The sequence below is a fragment of the Bombina bombina genome, chromosome 12, assembly GCF_027579735.1.
Source record: "Bombina bombina isolate aBomBom1 chromosome 12, aBomBom1.pri, whole genome shotgun sequence".
Taxonomy (NCBI): domain Eukaryota; kingdom Metazoa; phylum Chordata; class Amphibia; order Anura; family Bombinatoridae; genus Bombina; species Bombina bombina.
The window spans coordinates 35,677,489-35,690,347 of NC_069510.1; the positions used below are offsets into that span (position 1 = coordinate 35,677,489).

Here is a 12,859-nt window from a genome sequence, read left to right on the forward strand (position 1 = left end):
CATCGATAAAGTGTGCAATGCTGTCCTCTGCAGATTTGCGGCCAATCGTATGCTAGCAGGGGGTGTCAATCAACCCAATCGTATGCAATCGGACGAATTGCTGTCCGCTGCCTCAGAGGTAGCGGACGAGTTAAGGAGCAGCGGTCTTAAGACTGCTGCTTCTTAACTCTTGTTTCCGGCGAGCCAGAAGGCACGCACGGAAACAGCTGCAGAATCAGCCCATTTGTCTCAATCATTAAAGGATTACTTTCTGTTATAATTTTTAAGCTAAACAACTAACATATTAAACTTAATAAACATTAATTAAAACCTACTGACCTATATTTTCTCCAAAACGAAGTTTCATAACGTTCTAAAAGTTATATCTTTTATTCGCCGATGATGTCACGTTATCCTGCCCACTATTTTCAGCACTGCATGTTCAAAATACTTAAACCAATAACTTTGTGTTTAAAGCGCCATTTTGGAACCTAGGTATTGTAAACGGATTGGTACAGAGCAAAGGATACCCACGGAGTGGGTTTGGAAAACAATTAAATTTGCAGACAAGATTTCTGATATACGGTAGAGATATGTTAATGAAATGCTATTGATAAAAAGCGTATTTGGGGTAGTTAGTTAGTAACAGGCATAGAAAATATTTACTTACAATGGCCCTTTAAAGAACAATTTTGGGTTTCATGTCCCTTAAATGAAGTTTACTATGAAATATTGCGAGATTTCAGTGAATTTTTTTGTTTTCCAGTTTTGACAGGTAACTTGTCCATGACAAAAGAACCAGTTACCAAGAAGTGATATGTGATATGTATATTTATGGGCTAGTGAATATGAGTTATTTATTTATTATAAACTAATCTTTACAATTTACTTCCATAATCAAATTGTGCAGTCTTTTTATATGCACACTTTCTGAGGCACCAGCTCCTATTGAGCATGTGCAAGAGTTTAACGTGCTTATTTGTATGAGTCTGTGATTGGCTGATGACTGTCACCTGATACCATAGGCTGGAAAGTATCTTAGAAAAAAATCCATTGATAATTTGAAATTCATTGGGGTAGATTTACTATTTGTCGCTGCCGGAATTTATCATTGCACAAGCATTTCTAGTAAAATGCTTGTGCAATGCCGCCCCCTGCTCACTGGTGGCCAATCGGCAGCTAGCATGGGCTGTCAATCATCCTGATCGTTAAGAAGCAGCTGTCTTATGACCGCTGCTTCCTAACTTCCATTTCAGGCGAGCCTGAACTGATGGGTCTCCGCTGCTTTGTAAATGGAGCCCATTGTGTTATATTATCTTTTTATTATGCATTTGTGGATTATGCAATTTTACTTTATTTAAAGGGACAGTCAACTCAAAAAAAAATATTGTTTAAAAAGATAGATAATCCCTTTATTACCCATTCCCCATTTTGCACAGAAAACACGGTTATATTAATATACTATTTTTACCTCTGTAATTACCTTGTATCTAGGCATCTCCTGACAGCCCCATGATCACATGACTTTTTATTTATTATCTATTAACTTGCATTTAAAGGGACAGTCAACACCAGAATTTTTGTTGTTTTAAAAGATAGATAATCCCTTTATTACCCATTCCCCAGCTTTGCATAACCAACACAGTTATATTAATATATGTTTTACCTCTGTAATTACCGTATATCTAAGCCTCCGCAGACTGCCCCCTCATTTCAGTGCTTTTGACAGACTTGCATTTTAACCAATCAGAGCTGTCTCCATGGTAAATTCACATGCAAGAGCTCAATGTTATCTATATGAAACACGTGAACTAATGCCCTCTAGTGGTGAAAAACTATCAAAATGCATTTAGATTAGAGGCGGCCTTCAATTAGCATATGAACCTCCTAGGTTTAGCTTTCAACTAAGAATACCAAGAGAACAAAGCAAAATTGGTGATAAAAATAAATTGGAAAGTTGTTTAAAATGACATGCCCTATTTGAAACATGAACGGTTTTTTTTTTACTTGACTGTCCCTTTAAGCCAATTAGTTTTGTGCTGTACACAACCAACGGCATGAGCACAATGTTATCTATATGGCTCACATGAACTAGCACTCCCCTGTTGTGAAAAGCTAATAAAAAAGCATGTGATCATGGAGTTGTCTTTAGTGGCTTAGGCAGAAATGTAGAGGTTTAAAGGTTATAAAGTATATTAATATAACAATGTTGGTTGTGCAAAGCTGGGGAATGGGTAGTAAAGGTGTTGTCTATCTTTTTAAACAATAATAATTTTTTTGTTAACTGTCCCTTTAATGGTTCTTTATATATTTGTTATTATGCACATTTTTATTATATGCTTCAGTGTAGCAGGTTTTTTATAATTGCAGTTATGGGTAAGATGGGTAAAATTATTTGGATAGTAATCATTGTTTCATTTTTTTTACCTTATAATTCAATACTATTATAGTAACTTTTTTAGTAAATGCCACTTTATGATTCACTAAAAAGCAAGATTTTTATCCACTTACCTTGCTTCTTGTTCAGTAATTCGTCAAGATGAAGCTCCTCTGCGTCTACTAAAGGAGATATGAAATCACGATCAGTAGATACCAACTAATGCCAATTTTGTCAGGCTTAGTTTATAGCAGTGAATATAATTTCAATACTTAAAGGGATACTAAATACAATTTTTTTCTTTCATGATTCAGATAGAGCATGCAATTTTGGTATTATCTATTTTTCTTTGTTCTCTTGTTATCTTTATTTAAAAAGCAGGAATTTAAAGTTTAGGAGCCGGCCCATTTTTACTTCAGAACCTGGGTTACGTTTGCTTATTGGTTGGCTGAATGTAGTCACCAATAAGCAAGCTCTATTCTATAGAATGTTAACGTATTCCAGTCCCTCTGGGGGGCAGAGGGTAAAGTTACAGAGATTTATGAAAGTGCGATCATGTCCGCCGCACATCGATAAATGCAGACAGCATATGTTGTCGGCATTTATCATTGCACAAGCAGATCTGGTGAACTGCTTGTGCAATGCCGCCCCTGCAGATTGGCGGCCTATCAGCCGCTAGCAGGGGGTATCAATCAACCCGATCGTATGTGAGTGGGTGGATTGCTTTCCGCCGCATGAGACGTGGCACACATGTTAAGGAGCAGCGGTCTTAAGGCCACTGCTTTTTAACTCCTGAAGGCTTGCGCGGAAACAACTGCATCAATCAGCCCCTTAATGAACATTGCAGTTTTGTTACTATGCATAATTAAAATGGGAATTACATTTCATATGTTATGCCATGTTGATCCTTTGGTTGTCAGAGAACTGAAAAGCAAAGAATAACCTAACTCAGATTTATCACAATATAACATTTAAAGGTCAGTAACATTTATAGCTGCTGAGTACATCTACACAGGGGCGGAACTACCATTGGTACAGCAGGTGCAGTCACGCCAGGGCCCAAGAGCTGGAGGGGGCCCATTACAGCCAGTCTATACATAGGTGTGTGCAGAATATGTACAAGCCTTTTATTAGTGCAGGTTCTAGGTATATATATCTATTTATCCTCAAAATCATTATACAGAGCAGAATGTGTATTAGTACTTTTGCTTTCTACTGAGTTACCTTTGGGGGCACCAAAAACATCTTGCACCGGGGCCCTCTGTTGAGTACTGTAGGTCCGCTATTGCATCTACAGTAGCAGGTTACTACTCACCTTGCTATCTTTTCTCTTATTTTAACCCCTGCATCTTCACACTGGGCACTAGCTTGGATCTTCTATTTGTTATGGAACTTTTAAACTGTAAAACTGTAACGCTTCTACTCTCTATTATATGAGCTAAACTAAAGTGCAAGGTACAGCAGTCTAAAGCCGTTAACATCACAGATCTGTGAAAAAGCACACGCTACAAGATGGCGGCACCAAGTATAAAATACAGAGCTTTACCAACTGGATTCTGTGTTAAAATAAGATGATGGTTTTAAATTGAGCTGCAGGTACAGAAGGAAATACAGTAGCATGGTAACTATCCTATTGTAGTTGTACTCAGCAGATGAATGTCCCTTTAAGACTGTAGTATCGCCGTAAGACAGTGAAGAAAACCTGTGAAACCAGATTAATATTTCTGCTTGAGATCTGCTGAACTTGTAGATTATCATCTCTCTCCAATATGAAAAAAGGAACATGGCACCTCATTAAATATTTGACTATGGGACATTATGTTTAATCTTCATCTAAACAGCCATTATGTTGTTAGTAAATAAGAGTAACCATGAAATTCCTTGTGACTACTAATATTTCTGCATCATCAACAGGACAAACAGAGAATGCAACGAGTTTTTAGAGCATGTATTGTGGCATTTGATACTCACATTTATCCAGATCCCTCTGAGCTGCCTCATTCTGCAGATTGTATTCTCGTAACTCTTCACTGATCATATTTTTTGCTGAACATAACAACAAATCTGTATGTGAGATCTTCCCACAGCCCCAAAAAACATCACAATAAAATGCTAATCTGCATATGATTGCTACAATTTAAAGGGACAGTCTAGTTAAAATTAAACTTTCATGATTCAGATAGGGCATGCAATTTGCTTTGTTCTCTTGGTATTCTTTGTTGAAAGCTAAACTTACGTAGGTTCATATGCTAATTTCTAAGCCCTTGAGTTTCGCCTCTTATCTCATGTCACAGCTAGACAGCGCTAGTTCATGTGTGCCATATAGATAAACATTGTGCTCACTCCAGTGGAGTTATTTATGAGTCAGCACTGATTGTCTAAAATTCAAGTCTGTCACAAGAACGGAGATAAGGGGCAGTCTGCAGAGGCTTAGATACAAGGTTATCACAGAGGTAAACAGTATATTAATATCACTATGTTGGAAATGCAGAACTGGAGAATGGGTAATAAAGGGATTATCTATATTTTTAAACAATAAAAATTCTGGAGTAGACTGTCCCTTTAATATTGTTGCTACACAAGCAAAAAATAGCACTGAAACATCAGTGACCATAATGAATTGCAATAAATAAATTTAAAAAAAATCTTGTGTTGACATAAAAAAAGGTTATAGTATAAGAAAGTTTCCACTAGACTTTATTGGACAAAATATTATAAATGCTGCTTGATTGGGGCACATATAGAAAGATCAGTTATGATAAAGATCAGTAAAAAGAGATTATCGACGTATCAAAATGGAGGAGTCAAAATAAACAAGAATTTGGTGTAGATTTAACAAGTCCAGGGCGGACTTGATTCGCTGTAGGAAATAATGTCCGCCCAAGATCGCTGAACACCGACTGCATACACTGTCGGCATTTTACATTGCATAAGCATTTCTTGTGAAATGGTTTTGCAATGCCGCCCCATGCACATTCGCGCCCAATCAATTTCTAGAAGGGGATGTCAATCATCCCGATCTTACGAACGCTGCTTCTTAACTTACGTTTCAGGCGAGCCTGAAACTTCAGGCCTAGAAAGCAGCATTCGCTGCTTGTTAAATCTACCCCATTGTGTCGTAAAATATAAATACAGAGTATTGTGGGCAAGAAGATAAAAGAACAGTACAGAGAGGACAGCAGTAGAGAAAGTACAAACAGTAGAGAAAGGGCAGCATTGTTAAAACTATGTTAAAGAGAAGTATTGGTTTATGTAAAAACATTATAGCAAATTATGTTAAAAATAGGACATTCTGCTAAATTCTCTAAGAGGATTCTCCATCCTCTCTAGCTTCACAGCTCTGCACAACTACCGCAATCTCACCAGCCAATTCATTAAACTTTAGTTATTTAATTATTCTTTAGTGAACCTGCACTATAGAGTAACCTAGGATCAGGCCTGCTCTTTGGTCAGGGTGAGAAGGGCACCTACCCAGGGCCACAAACTTTGGAGGGCCCCACAATGTCAGGGGTAAGGTCATGAGAAGGCGCAATATACATCCTCTATTTAGTTTAAAAAAGTGTTCATGGAATCAGGAGGTATAATATTTAGTGATTCTTTAAAGGGACAGTCTAGGCCAAAATAAACTTTCATGATTCAGATAGAGCATGTAATTTTAAACAATTTTCCAATTTACTTTTATCACCAATTTTTCTTTGTTCTCTTGGTATTCTTAGTTGAAAGCTTAACCTAGGAGGTTCATATGCTAATTTCTTAGACCTTGAAGCCCACCTCTTTCAGATTGCATTTTAACAGTTTTTCACCACTAGAGGGTGCTAGTTCACGTATTTCATATAGATAACACTGTGCTCGTGCACGAGAAGTTATCTGGGAGCAGGCACTGATTGGCTAGACAGCAAGTCTGTTAAAAGAACTGTAAAAAGGGGCAGTTTGCAGAGGCTTAGATACAAGATAATCACAGAGGTTAAAAGTATATTATTATAACTGTGTTGGTTAAGCAAAACTGGGAAATGGGTAATAAAGGGATTATCTATCTTTTAAAACAATAAAAATTCTGGTGCAGAACTGGACAAGGTGGGCTATATAGGGGGAAGGGAATAAGGGTGCTGTGCTGAAGGTGGCCATGCCTAGGATCTTTTGAAGCTGTATAGACTGTGGAGGCTACTAAAGCTGATGAGACCTCTTAGTGATTTTTACTGAGTGTTTATTAAAGTAGCCTAGAGGTAAACAGTTTAAACATAGCATCATGTAGCAGAAGAGAATCAGTACGGTACGCCAAACAGGTCAGTAGGTACATGATACATGGAGGCTGAAAGCAATCAACAGGAAAGAGAAAAGAGTGCAATAGATATGTATCTTGTGGGCTTAAGTAACCTTGCTGAATCTTGTTGATCTTGTTCACTAGGTCTTCAAGTTTTGGCTCCAGATCCCCAGCTGTATAAAGACAATATTCACATGAAGTTTATTTTGTTAATATGTTGGCACAGTGCCACAGACTAAAGCAATACATCATTGTTCTAAAACTGGTTAGTTTACCTTTTTGCAGTTTTCTTGCCAGCAGTAGCAGACTCTCTGAATTAAATATTACTGCAGACATAGGGGAATAACAAGTTAGAATACATCAGTGTAGGACACTCAACTCTGCTTCACTAACAGCCCCTCCAGTGGTCATGTTATTATATGCAGCTGATTCACTACACCCACTGTTTAGTGAAAGTGCTCTGGACAATGACATAGGACATAGAGAAACTGGTGAAGCTTCACAATGCTGAGTGTCAATGATACTAACTGCAGTGATCTCCCAAAGACCTTTTTAATGGGTGCGCCACCCAGCTGATTTTACTGGTCCCCCGGCTAAGAGCTCGTATCCATTGAGCCGTAATTTGGTTTGCATGCACTCACAAACCGATAAATATGCTGTCGGAAGCAATATTGTTTATCGACTACTTTCAACGGCCCGTTATAACCCAATTTTGGCAACCGGACTCCGGCTGCCGAAAACAATATCATATCCCATACAAAGTATAGGAAGCCACTAATCTTTAAATTATAACCGGTTTCCAATGCCTGCACAAACCGTAAATACACTGTTGGAGGCTGCCGATACACTAACAAAAATAACACCCTGTTCAACTAGGTGTAAAACAGGAAAAATGTGCTCTTTGAGACCTTTTTCCCATTGAAATCTAATCCGACACGTCAAAACCCCTCTATCCTCCATCCCCCCCCCCCCCACATCGCAATTTATAATAAATCTATGAACCTCTAAACCGTCATGCCCCACAATGCAAACTAGCTATTTAAACTGTTAACCACTAATCCGCAATGCCCCCACAACGCAAACTATCTATTTAAACTATTAACCCCTAATTAGCCATTAACCCACATCGCAATTAGCCTAATAAATCTATTAACCACCAGACCCCACAACGCAAATAACTAATCACTAAGCCCACTAACCTAACACCCCCTAAATTAACCCCATTACATAAATTAAAATAATCCTAAATTACAATTAAAATAAAAAACCTAACATTACTTTAAAAATAAATAAGACTAAGTTTAAATTAAGCTAAAATTACAGAAAATAAAAGTCTAACTTCAGCTCTTAAAGGGGCATTCAGCTCTTTTACAGTGCCCAAATCCCTAATCTAAAACAATTAAAAATATTTAAAAATTTAAAAAGAAATCCTAACTCTAACCCCCAGATAGGTAATCATGGTTCCTGAAGTCCGGCGACTGCGGAGCCATGGAGCGGGTAGGTTTCTCTTCGTACAATCACAGCCATACTGTCAGGGTGCCAGGAATCAGACTGAGATAAGAAGTGCAAAAATAATCACACCTTTATTAATAGCAAAAAATAATAAAAAGTCCACAAGCAACGAGCAAACTCTGCCCAAGGTAACAGTTCAGACCAATTATTGTGGTGATCTGAGACATAGCAACGGAGGAACTTTTCCAGAGCTTGATTAGACTGTTCCACAGCCCCATTGGATTGAGGGTGATATGCCGAGGAGAAGGAAAACCGGATCCCCATTTGAGCACAAAAGGAACGCCAAAATCTGGAGACAAACTGACTAACCTGGTCCGACACTATCTCCTTGGGTAACCCATGTAAACGGAAGACCTCCCGGGAAAAAATTGAAGCAAGCTCCTGAGCGGTAGGCAACTTCTTCAAGGGAATGAATTTTGACATTTTAGAAAAACGGTCAACCACCATAAGGATAACAGTATTGCCATTGGAAACAGGGAGCTCGACAATGAAGTTCATGGAAAGATGTGTCCAAGGACACTCACCATTAGCAGTAGTTTGAAGAAGACCCACAGGAAGACGTTGAGGAGTCATATTCTGTGCACAAACTAAGCAGGAGGCAACATACGCAGCAACATCAGAACGAAGACCTGACCACCAGAATTGTCGAGTGACAGACCAAATCATTTGGTTCTTGCCAGGATGACCTGCGGCTTTAGGATAGTGGTAAGTGTGCAAAAGTTTAGTTTGAAGATTCTCAGGAATGAAACACTTACCACTAGGTTTCTCAGGAGGTGCATTGGTTTGTGCAGCCAGGATCTCCTCCCCCAAGGGAGAAGTCAAATTAGTACGTATGGTAGCCAAAATATGGTCAGGAGGTATAACAGGAGTAGGTACAGACTCCTCCTTGGACAGAGGCGAAAATTGTCGAGAGAGGGCATCAGCCCTAACATTCTTACTACCAGGCAGGTAGGAGACCACATAATTAAACCGAGACAAAAAGGCCATCTGGTCTTTTCGGGGCGACAAACGTTTTGCTTCAGATAGATAAGTTAAATTCTTGTGGTCAGTAAGAATGAGCACAGGCACGCTAGTACCCTCGAGAATATGCCTCCATTCCTTGAGTGCCAAAATTATGGCCAGTAATTCCCTGTCGCCAATTTCATAATTGCACTCAGCTGGAGACAATTTCTTAGAGAAAAAAAACACATGGATGCAAGGAACCATCAGGCATAGGACACTGAGACAAGAGGGCACCTACTCCAGTCTCAGACGCATCAACCTCAAGAACGAAAGGCAGGACAGGGTTAGGATGAGCAAGAACTGGAGCGGCAGCAAAGGCAGTCTTAAGACTATCAAAGGCCTTAATGGCAGTAGGTGACCAATGGAGTGGATCATTCTCTTTAGGGGTCATGTCTGTGATAGGTTTGACCCAGGAAGAAAAGTTTTTAATAAACTTTCTATAGTAATTGGCGAACCCCAAAAAATGTTTAATAGACCGAAGACCAACTGGGCAAGGCCACTGCAGAACTGCAGATAACTTGTCAGGATCTATGGAGAACCCTGCAACAGAGATAACATAACCTAGGAAGGTTACTTGAGTCTGATGGAACTCACATTTCTCGAGTTTACAAAACAGGTCATTCTCACGTAGTCTCTGAAGAACCCGTGTAACATCAGAACGATGAGCCTCAAGTGTGGCTGAGTGTATGAGGATCTTGTCCATGTACACCACAACACCCTGTTGCAACATATCTCGTAGGACATCATTAATAAATTCCTGGAAAACAGCAGGAGCATTACATAGGCCAAAGGGCATTACAAGATACTCATAATGCCGCTCCTGGTGTTAAATGCTGTTCTCCATTTGTGGCCCTCCTTGATCCTAACGAGATTGTATGCTTCTCTCAAATCAAGTTTAGTAAAGACCGTAGCTCCCGTGAGGTGGTCAAAGAGTTCTGTAATGAGCGGAATAGGGTAAGCATTCTTAATGGTAAGATGATTAAGACCCCTATAATCGATGCATGGTCTTAACTCGCCACCCTTTTTCTTCACAAAGAAGAAGCCAGCCCCAGCAGGAAAGCAGGATTTGCGGATGATCCCCCGCAACAGAGCATTGGCAACATACTCCTCCATAGCACAATTCTCTGCAACAGACATTGGGTAAACCCGGCCCAGAGGAGGAATGGCTCCGGGTTGCAGGTCTATGGCACAATCGTAAGACCGGTGAGGAGGCAACATACCGGCACGCATCTTGTCAAAATCGTCTAGGAACTATCGGTACTCCTCTGGCAATTGAGATACCGAAGAAGTGCACAAGACTTTAACTGGTTTCCGAAGACAAGTGGAAATACATTGCGGAGACCACGACAAAATTTTGGACCTGCTCCAGTCGAGACTGGGATTGTGCTTTTGGAGCCAGGGATAACCCAGAACAACTGGAAAATGCGGAGAGTTTATCACTTGGAACTGGAGGGTTTCAAAATGGAGAGCCCCAACAGCCATGGATAACGGAGCAGTTTCGTCAGTAATGAGTGCGGGCTGAAGGGGCCTGCTATCAATGGCCTCAATAGCAAGCGGAACGGACCGAGGAAACAGGAATGAAGTGCTTTGATACAAATAGCCCGCAGCACCGGAGTCAACAAGAGCCTGGGTGACTATGGAGGAGTCCACCCAGGAAAGGACAACCGTGACCAAAGGTTTCTCCTTTAGCGGTTCTGGGGATAAAACACCTGGTCTACCCCCGACAGGACCTTAGGTGTGAGCATTTCCCGGCCGTGTAGGACAAGACTTCAAAAGGTGGCCCTGTAACCCACAATAGAGGCAGAGCCCCTCCCTCCTCCTAAAGGCCCTCTCCGCCGTGGAGAGACGCGTGAATCCCAACTGCTTTGGCTCGGCAAAAGAACTGTTTAACTTAGGGCAATGCCCTACAAAAGGCCCTTTTAAGGTCTATTGGTAGTTTAGTATTAGAGTAGGAGGTGTTTTTATTTTGGGGGTTTAAATTTTTATTTATGATAATTTGGTTTATTATTTTATGTAATGTTAGACTTTTTTATTTCTTGTAATTTTAGTTTAATTTAAACTTAGTTTTATTTATTTTTAAAGTAATGTTAAGTAAGGTTTTTTATTTTAATTGTAATTTAGGATTATTTTAATTTATGTAATAGGGTTAATTTAGGGGGTGTTAGGTTAGGGAACTTAGTGATTAGTTATTTGCGTTGTGGGGTTTGGCAGTTTAGGGGTTAATAGATCTATTAGGTTAATTGTGATGTGGGTGAATGGTGGTTTAGGGATTTAAATAACTAGATTGCGTTGTGGGGGCATGGCGGATTAGGGGTTAATGTTTTAAATAGATAATTTGCAATATGGCGGCATGGCGGATTAGGGGTTAATAGTTTAAATAGATACTTTTGCGATATGGGGCATGGCAGATTAGGGGTTAATAGATTTATTATAAATTGTGATGTGGGGGGATGGCGGATAGAGGGGTTTTGACGTGTCGGCTTAGATTCTCAAATAGCACATTTTTCCTTTTTTACACTTAGTTGAGCTGGGTGTAATTTTTGTTACTGTATCGGCGGCAGCCTCCGATAGTGTAGTAAAGGTTTGTGCGGGCATTGGAAACCGAGTATTATTTAAAGATTAGCGGCTTCTGATAATTTGTATCGGACACGATAATGTTTTCGGCAGCAGGAGACCGGTTGCTGAAATTTAGTTATAACGGGCCGTTGGAAGCAGTCGATAAACGATATTGCTTCCGACAGCTTATTTAATGGTTTGCAAGTGCACGCAAACCCGAATTACGGCTCAATGGAAACAAGCTCAAAGACAATTGTTTTGTGAAATAACTCCATTTACCTGCCCATCCCATTTATTTTTCTAATATGTTGCATTATTTTGCTTTAGTATGACATTATTTGTTCATCTTTCTTTTTTGTTATTGTTATTAAATCAATAAAATATTTCATGTTAAACAACAAAAACAGATAAGAAGCTTTTTGCAATAGTCCAATGTTTGACAACTCACCATTTGTACTGGCTTCCATTCTGTAGCGCAGGTTATATGCTGTATTAATGATAATAGTGGCATAGTTAGGTGTCAATGTCTACTCCTCAAATACTCTAGTCATATTTTTGTATCTAAATGATCAAGTGTGTACATGGATGTGTATTTATTGTAACATGTTTGTGTGTTTGATTGTCTGTATCTAGTTATAATAATGTATTATTCATAGACCACATTTTCCTACTAAAGTACTTAAAGGGACACAGAACCCAATTTTTTTCTTTTGTGATTCACATAGAGCATGACATGTTAAGCAACTTTCTAATTTAAGCCTATTATCAAATTTTCTTCATTCTCTTGGTATCTTTATTTGAAATGCAAAAATGTAAGTTTAGATGCCGTCCCATGTTTGGTGAACAACCTGGGTTGTCCTTGCTGATTGGTGGATAAATTCACCCACCAATAAAAAGTGCTGTCCAGAGTGCTGAACCAAAAAAACCCTTAGTTGTCTTCTTTTTCAAATAAAGATAGCAAGAGAACGAAGAAAAATTGATAATAGGAGTAAAATACAAAGTTGCTTAAAATTGCATGCTCTATCTGAATCACAAAAGAAAAAATTTGGGTTCAGTGTCCCTGTAAAGGGACATAGGGGCCAATTTGTCAAGTGCCGAATGGCCCCTGATGCCCGTTTCAGTGTGAGCCTTAAGCTCGCCAGCAACCGCAGTCTTAAGACCACTGCTCCTTA

At 39.4% G+C, this 12,859-nt stretch overlaps 1 protein-coding gene across 1 annotated transcript in view; it reads right to left on the reverse strand.

Annotated features, from left to right (window-relative positions):
* LOC128642642 (synaptonemal complex central element protein 1-like) overlaps positions 1–4,431 on the reverse strand; it is a 58,512-nt gene extending 54,081 nt beyond the window's left edge. The window contains exons 1-2 of the mRNA XM_053695424.1: positions 4,328–4,431; positions 2,491–2,538 (exon numbers count right to left, since the gene is read on the reverse strand). Of these exons, the coding sequence (XP_053551399.1) occupies positions 2,491–2,538; positions 4,328–4,394 (115 nt within the window). The 5' untranslated portion in view covers positions 4,395–4,431. The remainder of the gene's footprint in view (positions 1–2,490; positions 2,539–4,327) is intronic.
* Between the last annotated feature and the right edge of the window lie 8,428 nt (positions 4,432–12,859).